Source organism: Labeo rohita, chromosome 7 (genome assembly GCF_022985175.1).
Source record: "Labeo rohita strain BAU-BD-2019 chromosome 7, IGBB_LRoh.1.0, whole genome shotgun sequence".
Lineage (NCBI taxonomy): Eukaryota > Metazoa > Chordata > Actinopteri > Cypriniformes > Cyprinidae > Labeo > Labeo rohita.
The window spans coordinates 45,378,363-45,403,470 of NC_066875.1; the positions used below are offsets into that span (position 1 = coordinate 45,378,363).

Sequence of the window (25,108 nt, forward strand, 5' to 3'; positions counted from 1 at the left end):
CTTGCTGATTCAAAATGCTTTTATAATCATTTGTGTGTTATAAAACAGTTGTGAATCATTGCATTGAACAGCCACTAGTGGTCAGTGTACTCAATAATAAACCTATTCACAGTTTCAGGAATATGAAGTGTTGGACTTCGGTTGTATTGGTGATTGATGAATGTACAATAAAATCACGAGTTTGATAATGCGTGGAAATCAAATAAAATATGAATATACAAATATAATGTATATTCATGCATTTTCCTATAGGAAAACGAATGTCTGCAGAAGATTAAATAAAATTCTCATGTGAAAAGGTGACGTGAGAAAGATTTTCACTTTGTTTTCCATGTGGTTGTGATCTGACAGGTGAGCTTCCATTTAATTATAAAAAAATGCACGGAAACTTTTAACTTCATTTAAATCTTATTTTCATTTAACCCAATTAAATCTGAAACGTGGCATCACGCATTTATATAATGTGTATGTACTATAAAAATGAAATATGTAAATGCATCATGCAGTCTTCATTTCATCACGTGTGGGTTTCATTTTTCATTTTCTGAAACAAATACACTTTTTTTAACCGTGCTATGCAAATCAGTCACCCTAATATGCTAGGAAAATACACATAAAATACTGCGTTGTCTTGTGTCTCTCTCATTTCCACTTAATTAATGCGCTCCATATTTTATAGTGAGCCCAAATCAGCACGTCAAGGTTTGTGTTTTGTGTGTCAGTCATTCATTGTCAGGATCTTCTCCTCAGGGCAGAGTATTGTCTCTATGCCTGAGTGTCACTACCTTTGTGTGTCACTGTGACATCTGACACTGATGGACTGAAGCAGAAAACTCTGCTCAAAGCCAAATGAACACTCCTATAATCTTAGTTTTATGAAGATGTGGCAGCTTCCTCATGACATGTTCACAGATGGTGAGAGCATGCGATGCAGCTGCTCTACAGCTGGTTTAACTGAGCTGCCAGCAACTCTTACGCACTGTCATTTTTGATACAAACACAAAACTGACTAACATTAATATTTATACACCGTTACACAATTTCCATTAATAAATGGCACGCAAAACTGCTGTGCGCGAAAAATATGACTTACACAATAATAAGCGTCAATTTAATTAACTATTCTAGGTCAAGAAAGGTGTAACTTAAACGTGTTCGCGAAAATAAGATCGCAAAAAACACGGCTGTGTAATTTTCGGGTAAAATTCACAACGATCTTATTTTCATTATAGCCTACCTGTTTGTAAATTACTGTATTACATTTTGGTACGTTTTATTTCGATAAAATACATTAATTTTTGTTTTTCATACTGAGTCTGTTCCAAATACGCCTTAAATTATTAAGGGTTTATTGCAGCTTCCGTGTTAAGTTTTCTGTTGCGTTTGTCGTTAAAGTTTAAACGTTTTTGTGGTTGTGTTCACTTGGAAGACAAATTTTGTAAAATATTTTTTACATTTACTTAAATTATATCCTTCACGTTTGGTTCTAGGCGTTCGTATCATCGACTAATACATCCAATAAGGGAAAATGTAAATAAATAATATGTTGACAGTGAGTAGCCTCTATTAAGGTCCACTTTTTCCTTGGATTAGATGCGGTAGCCTATAACTTCATGCACCTATAGGCTGATTCACATTTAAATTATATTTATGACCTAAATCTTGTTTCATTTTACTTGACAAAACATGTTATCCATCATACTAACGTTGAGAACTTTTTAGAACTTTTATTAGAAGCTGGAAGAACGGGGCTAGTTGTCCCACTTTTTTTACAATAGTGAGTTCATTTTTTTAAAGTCCAGGACATTACATTACATTACATTAGACACAAACCTTAAAGCCTTGGCTATTAAATTAATTAATTAATTAATTAACTTTTTAATATCCTACTGTCAAGAACACAATTCAACATTTTGGTTACATGTGTGCTGTTACTATGTTTTTGTTTACCTAAATATGATATTGGATTTTTTTGTGTGAAAGACTTGATGACACTTATCGGCTATATTACACTCTTAACAATAAAGGTGCTTCGCGATGCCATAGAAGAACCTTTTTTTTTTTTTTTTTGTCTAAATGGTTCCATAAAGAACCTTTAACATCTGAAGAAGCTTTCGGTTTCACAAAAGGTTCTTTGCGGCGAAAGAAGGTTCTTCAGATTATAAAAGTTAAGAAATAGATGGTTCTATTTATGAAAGAACCTTTGACTGAATGGTTCTTTTTGGAACCAAAAACGGTTCTTCTATGGCATCGCTGTGAATAACCTTAAAGCACCTTTATTTTTAAGAGTGTAAAAACATATAAAGCCACTATTTGTGTAACTGCACATTTGTTCAAATTATTAGGCTACACCTAAATTTATTCATTGATTGATTTAGGTGAGCATGTTTTGGGGTTAGTCGGTAAAAACAGAGGGGGCAGGGTCTGTATTTATCTATGTTTATGGTATATCTGCTGTTTTGCAACATTTGCGTGTTGGAGGAGAGGGCCCGTGTGTGAGACTGTGGGGCCAGAGAGCAGTGCAGGCAATTAAACCTCTCTTGACTGTACTGTTGGTTTGAGGAAGTGACTGACAGTTCCATTCATCCCGTTCACGGTTTAATCTGTGCTGAGCAGCTGAATTCAATAATGAGCCATTTCGGCACTGAATGATAAACACTGCTGAAAGTGGCAAAACTGCAATTATGTCATTGCGGCCTTCGTAATGGGATTGCGCACTCAGATAAAAGATTCTAATTTTGTTGTTGTGTATTATGGCAGCGGTTCAATGATGAGATGAACACCTGCGGTTCGTGCACCGCGAGGTAAACACAAATAAACCTCTCGTTCATACTTACACAATAACGCACAGAATGTGTAACTTACAATGCATCTCACAAACCGAACCCCTTTCCTTTCTATCAATTATTGTGGATGCACATTAAACTTGTGCTGAAGTTAGCGCAGCATTTGTCCATATTGAGTTTAAAGAACGTAAAGAATTAAATAACTTTGTCAAAGCAATAGGGAAACGAGCAAAAATCATGCTATTAAAAAAATCTTTTTAACATATTTGGTTTAGTTTGAAAAGGACTATGTATTAAGTCCCTTCGGTGTTTTCCCTTTCCTTTTAGATTTAGTTAAAACTTTTAAAACTAATCGTTCCGGATTTTAATAGTTTGAGGCGCTTACTTTATAGGGTAATCACGATGCGTCCGCTTACATTCGCCTTGGCCGTTATTACGAAAGCGCAATTTAAGTAACTGTGATATAGGCTAAAACAGTGACATCTAACTGTAATTAAATCCACTTACCGATCGAAAATATAAAGTGTAAAGATAACGAAGACCGTTTCATTCACATTTCGCTGAACGCTAACGGGCGTTTAAACTATACCTCGTGCTTTTACTCGTCTCTGTTTACCAATCGATTGACTGATTACAGTCCGGAAGTGACGTCGCTGCTGTCAGTCAATGTAACAAATATATACTCTATTCTGGAAATTATATTTAAATAGAACGCATGTAGCCCTCAGATTCTGTTTAAAATATTCTAATCGGACCCACATTTTGCCCACATATTTGTATTTTATGGTTTATTATAGGACGTTCCTGAATTGGTCCCACGTAAAAAAAAAATGACCTTCCCCCTCCTCCCGAAGAAATCCGCTGGCTCTTTCTCCAGAGCTTCTGTAGAGCCCAGAGCAGATACAAAAACACACCCAGTGTAGACAACGAGTAAATCGACTGTATAAGTCATAAAAGGGAAAAAAAGGAAAGTTTGCGCTGCTCGGATCCATGTTTGTTGTGTGGAATTACTTATACGTGGTTAAGCAGTGAAGCGCCTCCCAGTGCCTCGGTCATAGACCTTGAAACCCAGCGCATATATGCAGAATGCATTTTGGGTTGAGCGCGATCCTATAGCTGAGGAGGGTTCCTCCACTTGCCCACAGGGCCCCCTCCACCTCAACCGTCCTTCCCTTCTTCATACATCTCTTCCTGCATGGACGCCCGATGCCGGAACATGCTAAAATATTTAGGCAGAAACTCGGTTCCGTCGCTGGAGTCTGTGGCTGGATTCTAATTTGATTTTTTTTATTTTGTTGGGAATAATCTCCCCATTTCTAACAAGAAAGAACTTACTCTGACTATTTATTCAACAGCTAAAAAAACTAAGTGAACACACAAAACAGTTAAATTATTAGATGTTTGATCAAGCCACGACTATGGGCGATGGAATCGCCGAGGACCGAAACCACTGTGGATCCAATTCGTTGTGCCGTGACCGCGGCAGAGACTCCAAAAGCCGGACGGAAGTGGGGAACCGGTCACCTGTGCAGAGTTCTACCGACACACCGGGGACTTCGGCTTCCACACCGACTTCATCAAGCGAGGATGGACACGATAAACTTTTAGGAGTCGACCCGGACTACTGTCGAAGGATTCTGGTCAGAGGTGAGTGAGCGAATATTTACCGTAAATGTGCTGGAGCTAAAAAAATAACTCCCAGTAATATTGAATCACTTCCTATTTGGTTGAAAAAAAAAAATCAGTAAAAAAACGAAAATATTTTACTATTATCCCAGTTAGACTCTTTTATTTTCATTCAGTAAAAAAGCAAAACAAAAGCATACTTCATAAATTAAACAGACTCCCTTTCATTTCAAACGAAACCGTTTTCTTTTTCGTACTTGGTGTATTTTGTTCTTGCAGTGGTCGTGAGTATTATTATAAGCACTTCAAGATATCTGAGATTAGTTTACAATATTTACTTTTGATGAAATATGACAAATATTAATACAAAAACGTATGCACAAAATTGTAGGTATAAGCTCCCAATAGGCCACCACAAAATCTTAAAATGATGGCTATTAAATGCATGCAAAATACATTTATATCCTAAATGTTACAGATATTTAAAACATAATATTTTCAATTTATTTAAAAAAAATATATATTTTTGAGAGGTGTGTCTTTTATATTGTTTGGAATTTATGAAAGGCATTATGTATTTAATGTCATACAGACTACAGCCATCAAACATAAGTATTGAGCTTAGTTTTTGTGTATCCTCAAATGTCAGTGTTTGAGAGCCAAAAAACAAAACAAAAAAGCTAAAACTACAACAACAAACATGCAAATATTACGCATCGAAAGCAGTTCTACATTTCTTGAAAATATCTCCCATCTAAAAGCGTAGCACTTTTTTTTTTTGGTACACTATTCATGTTAGAATTTTTTTTTTTTTTTTTTTTTTTTTTTTATATTTACAGAGGTAAAGTCTTACTAAACACGTTAAAAAAGCCGAGGAAATGGAATAACTGTTCGAACAAATAGTAAGAAATGAGGTCCATGCAAATACCTTTTTAAAAATCATAATTTAGGGAATATGAGATTGTAAAATAACTTCTGGTAAAGTGATATTATATTTACGATCAGGAGGTGTAAATCTTTCACGTCGCGATAAATCTAAAATTTAAATTACAATTCATGTTTACTATGCACATTTTTCGTCTTCCTATTTCAGTTTTAAAAACAATAAGAGCAGCCAACATGTAGCAAAAAATAAGTAAATAAAATAAATCTAGATAAAAAAATAAAAATGATACCAACATTGCTATAATAGTACAAATACACCAATGCACTAAATATTTTACTGTCATCTGAATTGTTTGCACCATGTAGCTGTAATGACTTTTACATTTTAAAATGACATCTTTTGGCCGAATTAATATCTGCATAGTGATGAGTTTGATATTATTAAATGTATTAAATATTTTCCATATAAATATATTGTGAGAATTGTATTTGATATATATACAACAGGGAAATAATTACATGCTCTTAAATAGCATTTATTTCAATTTAAATGACGTTTCACAACATGGTTTATTAAACTAAATGCACACAAACTGTCAGAGCACGGAGTGTTGCAATAGTGGCAGTGAATGGACGAGTTAGTAGTTGGGTTATGATTGGACGAGCTGTAGGGGATCTGAGTGGTTTTGGCTCTGTAAGCCCACAATCCCCGGTGTCACTATTTGTTTTTAAAGCTGACGATTGAATGCGCCCGAGTCCTCTGAGAACCGGGGTCACTGAAAGGTCAGCAAGTCTGTGCCACGGGCCGATAGTCTCGCGTTGATTTGAAACAACGAGGAAAAAAAAAAAAAGCAATTAAAGAAGGTTTCGCCATTAACATTCTACCGCTTTATATCAACAAATGCCATTAATCTCATTGTGATTTTACAGTTCAACCAAGTGATCTTGGTTGCCAGGCAGACGTACAGATAGGCGGAGCTACAGACGCACAGAACGTCATGTTAAATATAAATACTTTACTATATAATTTTAACAAAGAACTAATTAAACCTATTCTAATAACATCATATCACATTATTATGATTTTACAATTACTTTCTTAGAAGTCCTGAAAAAGTAAAGCTATGATTTAAGTATCTTGTTGTAGTCACAACCTGACAAATATGACTCACTGCAGTATAACTTTATACTTTTAACCCCCCCCAAAACATAGTGCACATTTTACTTTGAGACTAAAGTCCTAATATTGCTTTACTTTTACTAATAAATGTTTTCTAAGGTATCTTGTTGTAGTCACAACATGCAGTCAAATATGACTTGCACTGTATGTTGGTATATTCATTTTCAGCAATAAACCACTTTAACCCCTGGGAATTGGGAATACTAGATCTGAAGTTCTGTATATAATTCAATTACTATACCTGATGAAATCTTTCTCAAATTAATTAATCTATGCCAGGGTTTACTGGGCGTTTCCTATGCACAAGGACTCAAAACAACCTGGATATTTAATTTAAAAAAGTGACATGAAAATGAAATGTATACATCAAAAATATACTTACAGTAATAAAAAAAAAAATTGTTGCATTTCAACTTACAGTTCTTGCTCCCTAAAATGTATTAACCAAGACATATGTGGCATACTTCTTTCGTGAAACATAATGGCATATTTATCACCTTGTTACCTGATGTTATCATTTCTGATGCTGCATGTCAGTCGTGATATCAATAAAATGTTGTGTAATTGTCTTGATTATGTTTCATAAAAATAAAAATAATCTTCAAGTGATTACAAACTAATACTTTCTTGCTACACTGCTTTAGTCTGCCTGGATGAACATAAAAGTAAATGTTGTACTGTAAATACTTCCGAATTTGATGCAACTACCAACTGCTTGCTTAGCTTTAGAGTGTTTTCTGCTAAACTCGATCTCATTACCAATTCAAAGAAAATGACAGGATACTGGAGTTTAAAGCTCCTCTTTGGCAACTTATTTGGAAACTCATGTGTTGTCTACTAGATTTAGCATGTTGTAATCGCAAAATCTCGATTAAACTACTCTGCCGGCCTTAAACAATTTTCAACATTTTGGCCACTAAACTAATAATTTCTAGCTCGCACTATCAATGATCAAGCGTCTTTAGAAATCGTACGGAATGCATATCTTTGTATCTTAGTTCATAGTCTGTTTAACTGATAAATTCTCATTTTTTTTCTGTTGGCAAAATGTACACACATTCCATATATCCATATTTTAAAATACGTTACAATATATTAATCAGTTAGATTTTGCTACAAGGTAATTACATTGTAAATCATGCGATGTATGTGTGTCTTTAACAGACGCCAAGGGCACTATTCGGGAGATTGTACTGCCAAAAGGCCTGGATCTAGACCGGCCGAAGCGCACACGGACCTCGTTCACGGCGGAGCAGCTCTACCGGTTGGAGCTTGAGTTCCAGCGATGTCAATATGTGGTCGGACGTGAGCGCACGGAGCTCGCCAGGCAGCTCAACCTTTCAGAAACTCAGGTATGAAACGCATTCATGCTTGTCTGGCATGCTAATAGTGAGCTTAGCTTTTAAATAAAGTGCTGCTTTTTTAATGCAATATAAATATATATTTGAATAGCTTTTGAAATATTTAGTTGCATGCTTGGTGTACTTTTATTATTATTATTATTATTATTATTATTGTTGTTTTTATAGGCTATTTTTTAAAAAATACATTGATTACTGCAGTTGTTTGCAATTTGATTGTGTTGTAAATTCTTCAGAATTCCTCTTGAAATGATCAGATGACGTATTTATTTCTTCGATTTTAAAAGTGTTTGATTTTTTATTGTATTACTGTGTCGTATAGCGCGGTACCTTTACCTAGATTCGATTATTAACTGTAGTGCATGTGAAATGCATCAATCTACTGAAAAAATAAGTGTTTATAAGACATGCATTTTTTCCAGAGTACGCAAAATACCTCAACATTTCTTTTAAAGACTGCCTGTTATTTAAAACTGACCTAATTGTTCTTGATTTTTACAGTGTGTTTACAACAAGATATGTTAACTGGCTTATAAAACTAAATAAGTATTTTGCGTGACTATAACACCATGTAAAAATATAATGAACAAGCCTAAAAAGGCTATATTAAAGTAAATGTAGTCTAATGCAATAGTAAAATAAAAACGATTAAATAAAAATTCTAGATTAAAGACAAATAAAGTTTGTATAAATAAATAAATAAATAAATAGTTATATTTCAACAAAACTAATATAAAAAACACGACCTGTTTTTGTTGACCTGTTCTGTCGTTAACTCTGAACATATGAATTTATCGATCTCAAACGGGACTTCAGTAAATATAAAGAAAATAAAGAAAGAATTAATGAATGAATGAATTTATCGAAACTGTCAATGGTCGGTCAGATGGTATAGCAAACTGGCAAAAATGTAACGAGTGTATAGACGTCAAATCGTGCGCTAGAGTTGCCAATCTCCTGTCTGCAAATGCTGAATGTCAGCTTCCATTGTTATGAACACAATACTCATAATTAGTATTCGCACAGTGGGCGTTAGTGGGCGGAGCCTTTCTTTATCCAGACGTGGTAAAAAAAAAAAAAAAAAAAACGGGGGCCCCAGTTGTCCAGTCATCATTCATGCACTATGAACTGCGTCACTTCAGATTTGTTTCATCATTTATTTAAATTCATTTATTAAGTTAGGTTGTAGGAGTTTTAAAAGTTTTATTTACTTAAAAGTTTGATTTGGTCAAATGGTCATCCGAGTGATTAAAAACGCATAACAACGTTCCTCGGATAAAATTCATTTATACAATTAAACGACTAAGCCGTTACTCGCGGATCCACCTATTGGCCATCCAATACTTTACCAGACGCCTGTCTTCAAAATAGACTGTCACACAGAGAAGATCCTGTATATTTACCTTATAAATTACCTCAATAAATCACACAGAATCGTGTGTAGACGCAAGGTATTATGTGGACATTCATGATGACTTCAAAGCTCAATTTTCAAAACGCAAGCAATTTTGGTTTAACGCTGTATTCTTTTATAAATAGTAGACAATGATGTAGTCATTTCAAAGCAATTTCAATATATTATCTGCACAGACCTCGGGGCTTAAATCGCCATAAAGTTGCATCTGAAAAAGATGATTCAATGCAATGTAAATAATAAATTGGCATGGTTCAGTTCAAACAATGGTTTCATCACATTGCTGGCAACCGTTTTGAAAAGGTTAATGGAGCCATTTATGATGTTTGCAGTCAGGTTTTTAAATCTTGCCTCTTACCCGTCAGTTTCACTATGCTATGCTGCTTTAGTGAATTGTTACCCAATTTTAAATGTAATAAGTTAATGAAACGAATAAATAAATGAAACTTATATTCCAAATTCTTATGCATCTGCATAGTGGCATACTGTGCATTTAAATGTGTTTTTTTTTTTAATAAAAATTAATTACCCACCAATGTAAGTTATTTTATTAGTTTTAATGTATGTATTTAATGTATTTTTGTGGCAGGCCACAAATGTGACACTAGGGGCGCTGTGCAGATGTCATTATTACAGCTGGAATTATGATTGAATTTGTTAAACGCGATGATATACATTTCTTACAAACACATGAAATTTTAAAAGATCGATATAACACACTATGCTTGAAAGAGATAAAATGAGTGTTCGCTATGTTTTGGACGAGTACACGCTGGTATTTGACTTTAAATACTTTTGGAGCTTGTGTGACATGCTAAGACCATCTAAAAACTACATTATATCATGCACTCAGTTTTTTTAAACTCACATTAATTGGGATTCCTTTACATAAAATATTTGTAGCTACTTAAACGTCTATTTCCTATACGGCAGGGCTATTCAAAATTAACTAGGTCATTAAAACGGTGAAAAACATAAGAGAAATTGTGACCAGTTACACATACATACTTCAAGCTTTAATACTGACGATGAATTAAAAAAATAAAAATAAAAATAAAAAATCAAGAACTTAAGTCAGCTGTGAACAGTGCATTTTACTGGCTCTCGCAAAATGACTTATAGAAACAAAATATAGATATATTCTATAGAATAATGTATTCTATAGAATTCTTGTGCGCATTAATATTCAGTTAGGCTATACATTTCCTCATTGAAATTAAAACTTAAAGAAATGCGCTGAAAGCCACATCGGTGCTAGTCTGAAGAACTCGTGGTCAGGGCAAAAACGAGTCTTTAAATCGTATCAAAAGTTTTGTTAAAGCAGCACGAACCCTTCATTTCAATATGACGAATCCAGTTTATGAATAAAGAGCCAAAAACCATCAGACGCAGTACGAGAGTTCATTATTAGAAAATTATTTGCATATTTCGCTTTCATTAAGTTTTTTTTTTTCTTCAAAAAATAGTCTAAATAAAATTATATATACGGCTTATATCGTTTCTCTGAAATCATTTCCGTTGTATACAGTAAAACTGTGAACCAGCTGGTGACCAAAGTGATAAACTTATGGGTTCGGAGACGCTCAATAAATCATGTTAAATACCATTTTCATTTTAATGAAATTGCTTTTAAAATTTACATGTATAACACAGATTGAGTGCTAATACTTATTCATATTCATTTATGCTCATACAAATTATCTTGGTGCAGCAGCTTCTATTCGGACATATGCAAAACGCGACTGCAAAATGTGCATTTCAGTTTATTCCACCGCAGTATTTATCTATGTAAATATCTTTTTATATAATTTCCACTTTTTTTTTTTTTGGAAAGAGAAAGAACATTAGAGCTAATCTAAAGAGTCTGTAGTTATGCACATGCAGCGTTTTGAGCCTTTGGATAATCACGTGTCTACATAAATATTTTTACAATTAATGCGCATTTTTTTTATATCCTTTGACATCACAGTGGCATCCGTAGGTACAATACTGAAAGACTTCACAATATTATTCTATAAAGTTTTATCGAAATGTATTTAATCCTAAAAACATACTAATTATTTACATTCATGCACAGAAATATGTAATCGTGCACTCCATAGTTTTGCACTTGTGCAGCTGACGCAAAAAACTAGAGGGGAAAAAGAGATCTCTTGTCAGGCGCGCACAGGCGACTTGTTGCGCCTCGGTTGTGAAAACATTTGCAGTGGCGATGAAACGTACAGAAAAGTACTATAAATTCCGGAATATAACACGGCCAGTTCTTTATAACCTATCGTAATAAACGTTTCACAGTCTTTGAGTTTGTGCTTATCTCCCAAGAGACAAAATGTGCGTAAGAAACTTTGTCATGACAGACATCATAAAAATGTCAATGGTCAAAATCTATCGAAATTAAACGACGAAGGCTGTATTTGATTGTCTTGGCTTCAAACCCAATCAATGTGGTTCTAAATGGATTCAAGGACTCGTGACGATGCATTAAGCTTCTTTTTGACGTTTTTCGAAAAGCCGTGATTTCTTACGTCAATTGCTGTTTTAATTCGAATGGGATAATTAAGTCCAGCCTTTATATTCACCGCAGAATTGATTTCGATTTAATAGGAATAAAGAAAGTGGTCAGTCTTGTGAAAGCAGAGAATGGGTGTTTAAATTATCTTCAAACTGGATCGAATTTAACCAGAAGATACTAGAGTGTGCCATTTCCCTTAAATTTAAAGAAAATGTATAATATTAATCAGAAGTAGCTAGTCAGAGTGGATAGATAGATAGATAGATAGATAGATAGATAGATAGATAGATAGATAGATAGATAGATAGATAGACAGATAGAGATAGATTGATTTTAATGATGTTTGGATAGTATGTTGCATGAACATGATACGCATTCTGTACCACAGTTCTACTATATGGCATCATCACTGTACCACAATACTATCATATTTTTTTTTCTTTACATTGGTAATCACTCTTGGGGGCCAATCATGTACTCTTAATGAGTTTATTGAACTTTTAATCTTGATAAACTGCATTTCATTGTCATGGATGAAGATGACTCACCTTGTGAGGGTTAAAAGCAGCTCAACTTTTCCCCTGCAGCTTCTCAGGTGATCAGTTTAGTCTGTGTTGGATTATACGCATGGGGCAAATGACTAAATGTACAGTATTTCAAAGTAATAGGAATTCCCTATTTGTTTACATGAAAATATGGGTTTTTCCTCAGACCCCATCCCCAGCAGGTGGCTCCCCGCTCCAGCGTAACACAGCAGGGATCCGAACCGCACATGACTGTATGGGATATTCAGGCCCTGTAGACTCATCGATCATGGAGCAGATCCGATGTCTGCTAGATATTTATTATCTGAGATACTGCTGTTAATTTGTATACGGGATCCTTTATTCAGGCTTTAGTATAACTGTTAACCTTATTTCAATTGTGCTTTGATGGCTTGGCATCACTGAATGAGAGCAAAAGTAGAGGCTTGCAGAAAATAAATTAAAGAACAAGAACGTCTTGAGCCGTGGCGTCCTGACCCGTCCGCTTAAAGCGTGAGGAAATAAACAGGTTTTGTGCAGCACTTTGTTTCCTTGTGTTTATTAAAGTGAGAGCTTTTTATTAGCCGAGTGAGTGACGGTTCACCTCAGCGCTTCTCTATTTGAGCACAATGAGACACTTCCATCAGTGTGACCTTAACATACATAAACAGAATGCAGGGTTTGACTTCAACCAGGACCTTTTGATGAAAGGCAGCACAGTCAAATTATGATTTATTAGGTTTTCGCAGCAAGTTTCAGGTCGCAAATATGTTTGGCTGAATAAATACTTGGATTTTGGGGTGAGGTTGATGTACAAACAAAGCAGGCAAACATTTAAATCTGAATGTGCCTAAATTTGCAGGTCCTTGCGGTGATAAACAGCAGCTTTAATAGAATTAAATTGGCAGTTCTGAAAGCCTTGAGCGAGTCAATGTGCAATCTTTTTATCAAAACAACCAGCAGCATGTTGCCACAAAGCACGATGCACGGACGTGAGCACACAAAAAGTCTTGTGCTAATGATATAACAATACAATTTTTGTCATTTTTGGCTCTTTTAACCCTTTTGTGTTTCCCTTTACCTTGAAATTAGGGTTAGTAATATTTTGAGTGAAGAAACATTCTGTTTTACATTTTTGTGTTTGTCTTTACACTCTTAAAAATAAAGTTTCTTTATTAGTTACATTTAGAATTTTTAACATCCATGGACTCCTTCCATTCCATAAAGATTGTACAGATTTGTAGGGTGTTCTTCAAACTACTAAAAAATAATTCTTTAACACATCGCTGTGAAAAACCCTTTTTGGAACATTTATTTGTAAAAACATGCCTTTAAATTAGGGTTTGCAGTAATATTTAATTTATAAACATGTTAGATTATTTGAAGTGTGTTGAGGATGGTGTTGGCTTCAACACTGGCCATATTTTCCTCACTGGTTTTGTATAAACCAAGCAAAGGCCTTGTGATTCTTCTTTTCTTTTGTCTATCTAAATAAAATATCTCAGTTAAGGAGATGCTAATGATGTAAGAATACCATTTTTGTATTTTTTTCTCTTTTGTTAGTGCTATACTTTACACCCTTTTGAGCCTTTTGTGTTTTTTTCTTAAGGTTTAGAGAAATGTTTTGGGTACAGAAACATCTTGTTTCACTTAGAAATATGTTAGATTAAACTGGGATGTTGTTGACTTCAACACTGTCTAGTCTTTCTCAGCATTTTTGTGTTAATCAAGCTACAGCCTAGCAATTTTTCTTTTCTTTGTCTTTTTAAATAAAATATCTCAGTCAAGGACAGAAAGACTCATACTTGCCACATATGAAATGATTTTGCTTGGTTTTAAAATGGGAATGCATTGTTTGGTGAAGAATAGCCAATGCCAATCAGCATAATGTGGCAACTTTTTATTTTCTATTTACACGGGAGAACGACCAAGTAGTAATTACCTTAACTGCGCAGCTAATTCAGAGAATGCATTTAATGCTTTTGTGTTCGATATTATTGAAACCACCTAAGAACGTATAGATGAACGTTTATGAACTGAATGCAGCTTTTATTTGTCTGAATATTTTGTGCTTAAATGTAACAACTGGTGGCTCCACTGTGTGGTCTTTATTCCCAAGATCCCTGGGCTTCGCTTAAAACATTGTACCATTCTTTTGTTGCTTTCACCCATGATAAAGCTATGGATTTAATGGATGAAAGATTGTGTAAGCCATGAACAAACGTGTAAGAAAGTGTAAGTGATTGAAGCAAGAACTTTAGAAGGAAAAACCTTCCAGTAACATAATTATATTTACAGATAGATAGATAGATAGGATCTTCTGGTTGCTTTTTACTCACTGATAATCGTGTCTTGCTGTATGTCCACTGCTGAGCTGGTGACCTAACGAACGCTTTCGTTGTTCATTGTTCTCTTCGACACCCAGACAGCATGTAAAGTAACGTAACGTCTGGTGTGAAGAGGACATCTACAAGAGACAAACAAAGAAAGAAAGACAGTGGTTCAGACAATCTAAGCACTTAAAGAGACAAAGTTAGGAGACAATGTTAGTAGTCAGTTTCAGTTGTATTTTGCATCTAATACTTTGCAGACAGCCGACTGTGAGAAAACGTTAGGACTTAAACCAGCATGCACTGGTCAAGCCTCAGAGGAGCGGAAAGGTTGATGGGATTGAGGTGCCAGCAGTGTTTGCATGTAAATCTGTGGTTTGTCATTCGTCAGCCAGATTGTAATACAATTATCTGATAGGATCAGAGAGAACAGAAATCTACAACTCTGCTTTAAGATTCCAAGATCTGACAGGTCTAGTTAATATTCATTAGTGGTGCTTGATTTATATATATATTAGTATATAGTATATGAAGAGTTCAGATGCAAAAGCCTCTCTCTCTATATATATAGCAATAGTGTATATATAGTTAAAATATAAATTAATAACAATATTATTATATTAAAATAAAGTATTCTTCAAATTATATATTTTCAATATAAATTAGCATAGAATATTATGATATTAATATAACAAGGTATAGTATATTAAATGTATAATAAATAATTTAAAATAATACATATAACAATATTAATACATTTATATAACAAGGTACAATGTTTTAAATGTACATGAGATAATTTTAAATGATTTAAATCTAAATCGCTGTTAGACTGTGCTGTTGAAGGTTGACCACTAGAGGTGCTGTGGTTCAGCAGGGATGCCTTTTAATCCAATGGGAGGGCATAATTTCTCAGTATCTGCCCACACACTGTAAGCCTAATTGCCTGATCACATATGCACATGGGCCGCGTCATCCAGTAGTGCTTGGGGGAAGGGAACTAATAATAGTGCAAATGCTTTCGCTGTTAGGAGGATTATAGAGCCCTATCTACCAGCCCTCGGTAAGACAGTGTTGACCCTTGGCTGAACTTGTGTGAGCATGTGCTTTGGTAAAACTAGCAACAAGGGTCAGGGTACGAGGGAAAGAGGGTAAACAGGTGTAATTGGGTACACTGTCAGAAAAAAATGGTACAGTTCTCTCACTGGGGAGGTACCCTAAGGTACAAAGTGAGAAGGTACAAACATTTTCCCCCCACTTTTCCCTTCCACATTACAATACAGGTGTGCTGCGTGTTATAGAATGTGTGTATGACATTTAACTGGACATAACAGCACGAGTATGTTCACAATAAACCATATGTTGTGGCATATGTTCCAAAAGAGTTTCTAAAGACATCAACTCAGGCTTCGGCTAAATCAAAAATCCCTCAGTAGAGATGCATGAGATTAATGACCTACAAGCTCTTTAAAGAAGAGAGGTCACAGAGGAGTCACCGAATAACAAGAAAGCCACATCGCACTCCACACTGCATGCCGTTATCACATGTGTGGGATCAGTTAGTGGACAGTTTAATGTCTGGACGGGGTCAATAAAGATGTCAAAAAGATCAGCAGATGGTCAGGTGCTCATCTCACTCTTTTGCTACAAACGTTTTTTACTTTTTTATTTTTTATTTTTTTTTAACGTTTTTTTTAGTCGAGCATTCATCCATCTTTCTATCCATCTATCATCCATTCTTTCATTTATTGTTCTATCCATCCATTTTTATATCCATCTATCATCTATCCATCCATCTTTTATCCATCCATCTTTCTATCTATCCAACTATCATTATCTATCCACCATTCGATCATCTATCAATCTTTTTATCCATCTATCATGCATGCATCCATCCATCATTTTATCATTTAACTGTCCATCCATCCATTCTTTCATCATCATCCATTGTTCTATCCATCCATTCATCCATCCATCATTCTATCAACTAACTGTCCATCTTTCTACCATCTATCATCCATCAATCAATTGTTCTCTCTTTTCATCCATCCATCATTCTATTGTCTAACTGTCCGTCCGTCCATCCATCCAACATCCATCAGTTGTTCTATTCATCCATTTTTCTGTCCGTCCATCCATCCATCCATCGTCCCATCATCCATCTTTCTATCCATCTATCATCCATCCACTGTTCTATCATCTAACTGTCCATCCATCCGCCTTCCATTCATCCATCAATTATTCTGTCCATCTATCATCCATCCATCTGCCTTCCAATCATCCATCAGTTTAGTCCATCATCATCCATCCATCCATCCCTCCGCCTTCCATTTATCCATCAATTGTTCTGTCCATCTATCATCCATTCATCATCCATCCATCCGTCTGCTTTCCATTCATCCATCAATTGTTCTGTCCATCTATCATCATCCACGCTTCCATCATTTTATCATCTTCTGTCCATCCATCCATCCATCCATAAATTGTTCTATCCATCCATCATTCTACCATCTAACTGTCCATCTTTCTATCCATCTATCATTCATCCATCTATCCATCATCGTTCTATTATCTAACTGTCCGTCCGTCCATCTGTTTTTCTATCCATCCATCCATCCATCAAATTTTCTATCATTTGTCTATCCATCCTTCCATCGTTTTATCATCTAACTGTCCATCCATCCATCCATCAGTTGTTCTATCCATCCATCCTTCTATCCATCTATCGTCCATCCATCCATCCATCCATCGTTTTATCTAACCATCCATCCATGCATCTGTCTTTCTATCCATCTATCCATCGTTTGTCTTGACAAACTTTGCTCTAGAATATACGAATTTGGGTGTAAATCATTTGTAAAAATATATGTAAAATTGTAAAATGCATCAATTTATGTACAAATATAAGAAACAATTCACACAGTTCATTCACAAAGTTCATTCTGCTCATGTTTCATGAACTAGCCCCACTGAACAGACTTACAACCTCGTTGTTCACGTGAAATTTAGTTTACAATTCACCCTGACTACCGTTCATGACATTATCATCATTCATAACTACATGCACAAAACAACAACATAAACAGAGAAGATCATGGTGGAGAATGTAGGAGCTCCAATTACAGCATCACTGATTCAATTTCAGTAGGATGGCAAAACTATTTGATGAACTGACGTACTGGAGCTCGTTCTGCACCAGTGCATTGTGCTGATTCTGAGTGTGGAGTGGATTGGGATGCCGCGGGCCAGGGAGCAAATCCAGGTCATGCAGATCCTGCGTTTAGTAATCTCTGCCCCAGCATTGAACCCTCGATCTCATTAAAAAGGATTTCATTCCAATAGTGTAGATGTATGATGAAAGAGATTTGCTTTTCACCTTTTCTCTCCCATTTTTTAATTTTTTTTTTCTTTTACTTTCTGTAAAGTCGCTGTACGGCTGAGTTTATAATCTGAAACAGATGGCTCCGCCCACTATAGCGCCTACATAAAAGATGCTAATGCAAAATCTGAAGTATGCATACACAATTTATAAAGTTTTAAATATACTGAGCATGTAAATACATACATTGCAAACTCTCATACACATACTATTCATAAAAACAGCATCAGCATGCTCATGTAAGCTTGATGGGATCACTCCACAATCTCATTATCTTCACACTAATGGCCTTGTCGAGTCCATGATCTCAGTGTTACAGACCTCAGCTTGCAAAACTGTCTGGCCCAGGTTTTATTCAGCTGTTAGTGTCTTACTAGGTTTACAATGGAAATTAACTTCCAGATTGTGTTTGTAAGTGTAAGAGCTGCCATTGTCATGGAGGTCACCACTAGGTGCTTAACATACTGCCATAAACAATACAGGTCTTGGGGTCATCCGTTCTTAGAGACTCCTAATGAATGCTGTATATATGTAAATAGAAGTCCTGCCCTTGTTTTTTCTTGTTAAATATCCTATTTCACACTAAAATACATAACAGAAGTAAAATAAACTGCAAATATCGATTCACACTGCCTCGAGCATCAAGTATTGCACAGATCATTAGCCATTATAGTCTTCCGGCTATTGTTCTGTACGTCCGTGTGTCTAAAGCAATTGCAGCAAAGCTAAAATCCTTTTTTTGTGCATGGACATATCCATATAGAGAAAAAAGCGTCAAAAGTGTCTCATAGAGCAGACAAGTGTGAAGTGCTCTGCTCGATGGGATCTGAACTTCAATCATCCCATGTTCTAGAGCACTAAACATTAAGAGTGAGAAAATGAGTGTGAATGTGCATTTCTGAGAGCTTGCGATGTGTTGATGCGTCTGCGTGTACGCATGGTCGAAAATGGCGGCGTCTCCTCCTTTATGGTCCCCAGGGTGGGACAAAGCAGCAGGTGACAGGTAAAAACCCGGTCAGGATGAAATGCATTTTTCATAGGGCTGATTTTCTCTCTGTTTATGAGTAGAGCTTGATCTCGACCCGTCGTCGACCCCAGAATACACTCTTCAATGAAGCAGCACTGTATCAATTAAACATGCAGGACAAGGACATGCAGAGTTCAGTGCACTTTTTAACCTGAGGTCAGCAGTGCTTTAGCTTGAGTTCAGTGCACTTTCAAACATGCTTCATTGATTTTTACTTATAAGGAAGCCATAAGGAGAAGCCTTGGTGCAGCATCCCGTATGTGTCGATGTTGCGGAAAAGACAAACCCTGTTTTTGTGGTAAACAGTGGTCCTTGCTAAAACACATTGTTTCAAACCCTAACCTAAAAATTAAATTTGACACACACAAGGACTTCACTCATAAAATACATGCTATAGACATGTTTCATAATCGGTGAATTTTGCAATGTTAACAGTTATTTTCCCGCTTATTAATTTGAAGCTGCTTTGAGACATGTGTCCAAATAATTTTTGACCCAAAGTCACTGTATCTACCCTAATTTTTTAGGAGTAGACGTGGCTGTTTTTTACCTTTAATTTGTGACACTTTCGGTGTCACTGGCTTCCATTTACTTTACCTTTACAAAAACAGTGCATTTTGGCACTGAATGTTGCAAACTAGGTACTAATATGACCACAAAACCAGTCAGATATGTCAACTGAAATTAGAATTACACATCTGAAAGCTGAATAAAATAGTTTTCCATTAATGTATGGTTTATCAGAATAGGACAAAATTTGGCCGAGATACAACTATTTGAAAAGATGGAATCTGAGGGCAAAAAAAAAAAAAAATCTAAATATTGCGAAAACTGCCTTTACAATTGTCCAAATTAAGTTCTTAGCAATGCATATTACCAATCAAAAATTAAGTTTTGATATATTTATGGTAGGAAATTTACAAAATATCTTCATGGAATATGTTTAGTTAATATCCTAATGATTTTTGGATGATATTGATAAAAATTGACAATTTTGACCCATACAGTGTGTTTTTGGCTATTAATAAAAATATACCCGTGCTACTTAAGATTGGTTTTGTGGTCCAGGGTCACATATGTAAAGCTACTAATTATCAATTACACTCAGAAAAAAAGCCACAAAAGCTAATGCTGGGGTGGTACCCTTTCAAAAGGTACTAATAATTACCATTTAGATACTATTATGTACTATTTAGTTACTAATATGTACTATTTATGTACTAATATGTACCTTAAATATGCTAATATGCACCCTTTAGGGGTAAATAACGTACAAAAGTGTACTTTGTGAAAAGGTACCGTCCCAATGACTGGTTTTGTACCTTTTGTCTGAGAGTGTACCCACAGAGATTGTCAGGCACATTAAACATAATTATGTCAAACTGGTAAACTTATCTACTCATTAGGAAACTTTTACAGCCTCGTTGTGCTTATAATTGCATTCTAGCAAACTATTCAACTCAAATTTTTAGGAATTTAAATTTAAACCAAGACCAAGAAAGCCAATGGAAAAATCCTATTGGATTTTTGTTGAGGAAACCAGGGTGAAGCTAATGAATCAAAAGGCTATATTATACATTTCTCTTACAACTTGCGCTCTCATTTGACAGGTGAAAGTGTGGTTTCAAAACCGCCGCACCAAACAGAAGAAGGACCAGACCAAGGACACCGACAAGCGGTCGTCGTCCACCTCCGAATCGCTCGCCACGTGCAACATCCTGCGGCTGCTTGAACAGGGGCGTCTACTGTCTGTGCCTGCGCCTCCACCCAACCCACTGCTGACTCACCCGCACCCGGGCAACGGCTCGCTCTTGGGCAGCCCGTCTGTATCCACTTCCTCTGGGGTGAGTAGCAGCACCACGCCTCCCGGGGCGGCAGCGGGCGGGACGTTCGGACTGTCGCTGTCTTCTTTAGCCGGCACCCCGCCCTCGCCGCGCCTCGGGGTCCCACCGCCTTCCCTTTGCTTTACCATGCCCCTCCTGGGCGGCACCCATCACGAACTGCCATCGGGATATGGGTGCGGATCCTCAGCGTTCGAGCCCTACATGAGGATAGAGAGGAAGGACGGAGAGTTAAATGGGAAGAAGACGGTTTCCTAAAAACACTGCCAACCGATTGGTACCTTCCCCCTTCTACCTGTCTCAGGGGTCTCACCTGTGCCGTGAACAACCGGATGGTTCGCAAGCTATCAGAAAGAGATTGAACAACGGCCTCTCTTGCGCTAGTGCCTACAACCAAACCGAGGCCGGTCGGACTCCATCGTTCCAGGGGAGGTGAGCGTTTGGGACGAAGCCTGTAATTAAGCATCGCTGTGTTCGGTGGATTTCGTCATCCACAGGTTTCCTTCCATCTTTGCATTACGTGTGTGGTGAGGAACTTATTCTTTGTGAACGATGGAAACTGCTGTAAATGTAACTGTAACTGTAAAAGGCTAAATCATTTCTCAAGTTTGTTTCCAAATGGGTGTTAAAAAATGAGAAAAATTCTGAAAAAATTATCAACATTGTGGTACGGTTTTATGCTGCTCTAAATTAATTGACTTTGGGGAGCTTCTTGTCGATATAAATGTGAGTCTGTGTGAAAGTATAAGAATGAGAGAATTAGGTAAGTAAACACGTACAGTAACAATAACAAGGCACTGACAACTTTTGTGGCATTAATTTCGCACTAGACCTTGGTCTTAATGAGAATTCAACGGACCGAATGATTATTCATTTAGCAGTGATGTGACATTAAATCTGAGCATGTGGAAAATTACACAGGTCTTCAGCAAAATGCAAAATAATTGCGTCTAAAAGTGCTCATCACGTGTGTTTCTCATCAAGGATACATTGTTGCAATGCACAACTCTTTAAACTATGTCTCTTCTCTGGTTAACACACAAAATTCTCAATTGAAAGCAATGCTTTCATTGGCCCAATAACAATATAAGGACCCTTTTCACAGACTGTGATGACATGTTTCCAGTTATCAGCATCGTAAATCTATAAAGGTTTTCATTGACCTTACACTTCAGAGAAGTGGTTAAAGCTGCTGGATGAGTGGGATTGATAGTAAGTTTGACATCTTTCTCTCTTCTGATCAACGTAATCAATCTCTGTACAATTTTCTCCTCTTTTGAAAAGTCATAGAACACTATCTTTTCACTATTGGGGCAAATGAGAACACAAAAAATACACTTCTTGTTTCCACTCACCACAGTAGAAATTCACCCAACTACGGCGACTTCTGAGAATGCTAGAAATGTGAAAACGGTCCATTGCCCTTAGTTAACATGTTTCCTCTTGTCAGAGAGTTGCTTCCAAAACGATGCAAAGGGCTAATTATTGACTTCCAAGATTAACCACCTTTCAGAGTCTTCAGCACCTGATTTTATTCTCTGAGATCTTAAACAATGCTTAATGACTGATTGAGCATGCATAGAATTAGTTTCATAGTATGTGCACATCATTCAGACACCGTCTGCAGTTTACATGACTGAATCAAAACAGACACTTACAAAAATTACTTTGATAGAAAGATTGTTTAACGAATACTATGAAAGTACTTTTTTTGTTTTGTGTGAAATTAAAAAAAAAAAAAATTCACCGTCCCAAATGATGACCTTTGTCGTCCCATGTCAGTATTAGTTATGGATGCTAAGCGTCTTGTCAGAGCCGTTAGGTCAGTTTGGTGCTCTTGCACATGCTTTAATATGACTGAAGAAGTACAACCCACAATTATTCAGCATTTTTCATGACCTAGAATCAGATGCACTTTACGTTAATGGATTTTCCCAGTCTTCTTCACTCAAAACCTACCATTAGTAAGAACAGCATGCATCAGTTTTTAAAAATTCCCCAAACATTCCGTTTTTGTTTTTGAAAGGCAGCCAAAGACATCCACTGTAATGACTTCCAAACTTCTGAACCGATTCAATGAAGACGTGGACCAAAGCTAGGCTAACACTCATGCAAACGTTTCATAATTCAAAAGATGATTCTGTAGCCTGTGTCTTGTAAAGGCCTGAGCATTTCACATGAAAACAGTCTTATGCGCCTGTTCACACTAGGACAAAATTTGGTTTTACCTATGAGTGGTAAAAAAAACAAAAACAAAACACCAACAAACAAGATTTGAGGTCACAAAATAGATGTATCCGTGCTGAGCGAAATCATTACTGTCTGGTTGAGCTGAAATCTGTTTTCTCAGACTTTTATTTTGCATTAAGCGAGCTGGGTTGTATTTTGCATTGAAGCATGTGAAGTGCTTTTTTGCTTTGCTTTAGACTGAAGAGACCTTTGCACTTGGTTGTTTTGCGTTCACACTGACAGCAATTTCAATCGCTGAAAGTGCTTATGATTTTAAAGCTTATTGTTTTCCATAAAGTTGAACTCCATTTAACTTTGCTGCTCTACAGTTTCTGACACCCCTAAATTTCCAGCTCTCACTAAAAAATGATTTCTGATCACTTGAAGTGTGAATAGGCATATTCAGTGGCCTGTAAGTTTATCAGCTGCTGTATACACGAAAGCTTATAAAAAGGCAATTGCAAATTTTATCTCACAATTCTTTTATCCCCACAGTTGCAAGTTTAAATCTCACAATTCTGACTTTTTTTGAGAAATGTGAGTTTATGTCTTGCAGTTGTGAGTTAACTGTGAGATGTACACTCAGAATTCAGAGAAAAAAAGTTGAATGTAAAATTCTGAGAAAAAAGGCTAAATTGTGAAATATAAACTCACAATTACAAGAAAAAAAGTTGAATTTGTTGCAATTACCATTTTTATATTTTTATTACTTGGCAAAAAAAAGTTTTCTGTTTTTATCATCTTAAAGTATTGTAGACTGGACAGTTGAAGGAATAGTAAAACCCAAAATGAAAATTGCATAGTTAACTCACCCTTGTGTCGTTTCAAAACCTGTATCGACTTCCATGGAATGCTGGATCTTCTAAGAACACAAAATAGAAACATTAAAGTAATGACTGATATTCTGTATTCCAAATCTTCTAAAAGTCATATGATCATTTTGGATGAGTATTAGAGTAACGACAATAGTAAGTTGCTTTTTGAAGCCTGAAAACTCCATGTACTTGCATAGACAGGAAGAAAGTCTTGAGGGTGAGTAAATGATGGCAGAAATTTCATTTTTGGGTAAACTAGTCCTCCCTTTGAGTTGCTCTGCCCTTACTTTCAGAAGAAGGCATGGACATGGGTTTAGCTTCTTATACATCTGGTATTTGATTGCAAATGGACCGTGCATAAAATTCTCGTTGGAGTTGTTGTCGAACAGGGTTATTTTCTATAAGCGTTATTTATAATTCACTGCTGCATCATTTAGCCTGAAGCTCTGAGACAGACACCAGCTCATAACACAAGCGCATTTAGTCGAGGCTTCCGAGACAAAAACACACCTGTACTCATCACACACTCGGTTTCCTAAAACAATGATGATGTGTTGATTACTGAAGGCAAAAAAAACTAATGGAGCAACTCCATTTGAAAAAACAGCAGAGTTGTAGATTAAGAAATTAAGCTTTTGAAAAGGCATTGAAAGGAGTACTGAAGACCTTTACCATCACTGCAAAACTTGTTTACCTCCTTAATTGTGAACCATAAGCCTGAAATATGTTTTCACAGTATGTTGAACAAGCAAAGACAGTATATATAAATAACATTGCCACAGAAATGATTGTAAAATGTGGTTTGAGTTTACGGTGATTGTGTGGAAAGATTTTATTTTTTATCTCACCTCCATATTTCCTTCCATTGTTAAGGGTCAGTGCTCTTGTTCTGGCACAAAGATTATGTGTAAGTAAGCCATAAGCTCTTTGGCAGTACAGCATTTGTGTGACCGTGTCAAAAAATAAGAATAATTAAAAAAAGTGACATAATGGCACCAGCTTCTCACAAATAAGAAAACACTTAAACAGTATGTAAATATATGAGTTTTTGCACAGTATTTTAATGTTGTATTATGTGATCTTACAGAAAAAAATGAATGAAAAAAATATAAATGCTTTACAATTCTTTGTCTCATTAACTATTTGCACTTATTTAAAAAAGTTTGTGTTCTGTGGCAAAAGAGCCTTTCTCATGGTTT

General features: G+C 36.0%; 1 protein-coding gene across 1 annotated transcript; it reads left to right on the plus strand.

The window, feature by feature from the left end:
• Positions 1–3,714: 3,714 nt before the first annotated feature.
• On the plus strand, positions 3,715–25,076 carry vax2 (ventral anterior homeobox 2). The gene is made up of 3 exons (XM_051115095.1): positions 3,715–4,433; positions 7,642–7,829; positions 20,635–25,076. Exons 1-3 carry the CDS (start codon positions 4,184–4,186, stop codon positions 21,121–21,123), a joined length of 927 nt encoding a protein of 308 aa, XP_050971052.1. The 5' UTR covers positions 3,715–4,183; the 3' UTR covers positions 21,124–25,076.
• Positions 25,077–25,108: the final 32 nt, after the last annotated feature.

Bases quoted from the DNA above. Each gene is read 5' to 3' on its own strand.
- vax2 (XM_051115095.1), top strand. From the start codon at position 4,184: ATGTTTGATCAAGCCACGACTATGGGCGATGGAATCGCCGAGGACCGA. The intron at 4,434-7,641 runs GTGAGTGAGCGA...TGTCTTTAACAG, and splicing joins TCGAAGGATTCTGGTCAGAG to ACGCCAAGGGCACTATTCGG. The intron at 7,830-20,634 runs GTATGAAACGCA...CTCATTTGACAG, and splicing joins TCAACCTTTCAGAAACTCAG to GTGAAAGTGTGGTTTCAAAA.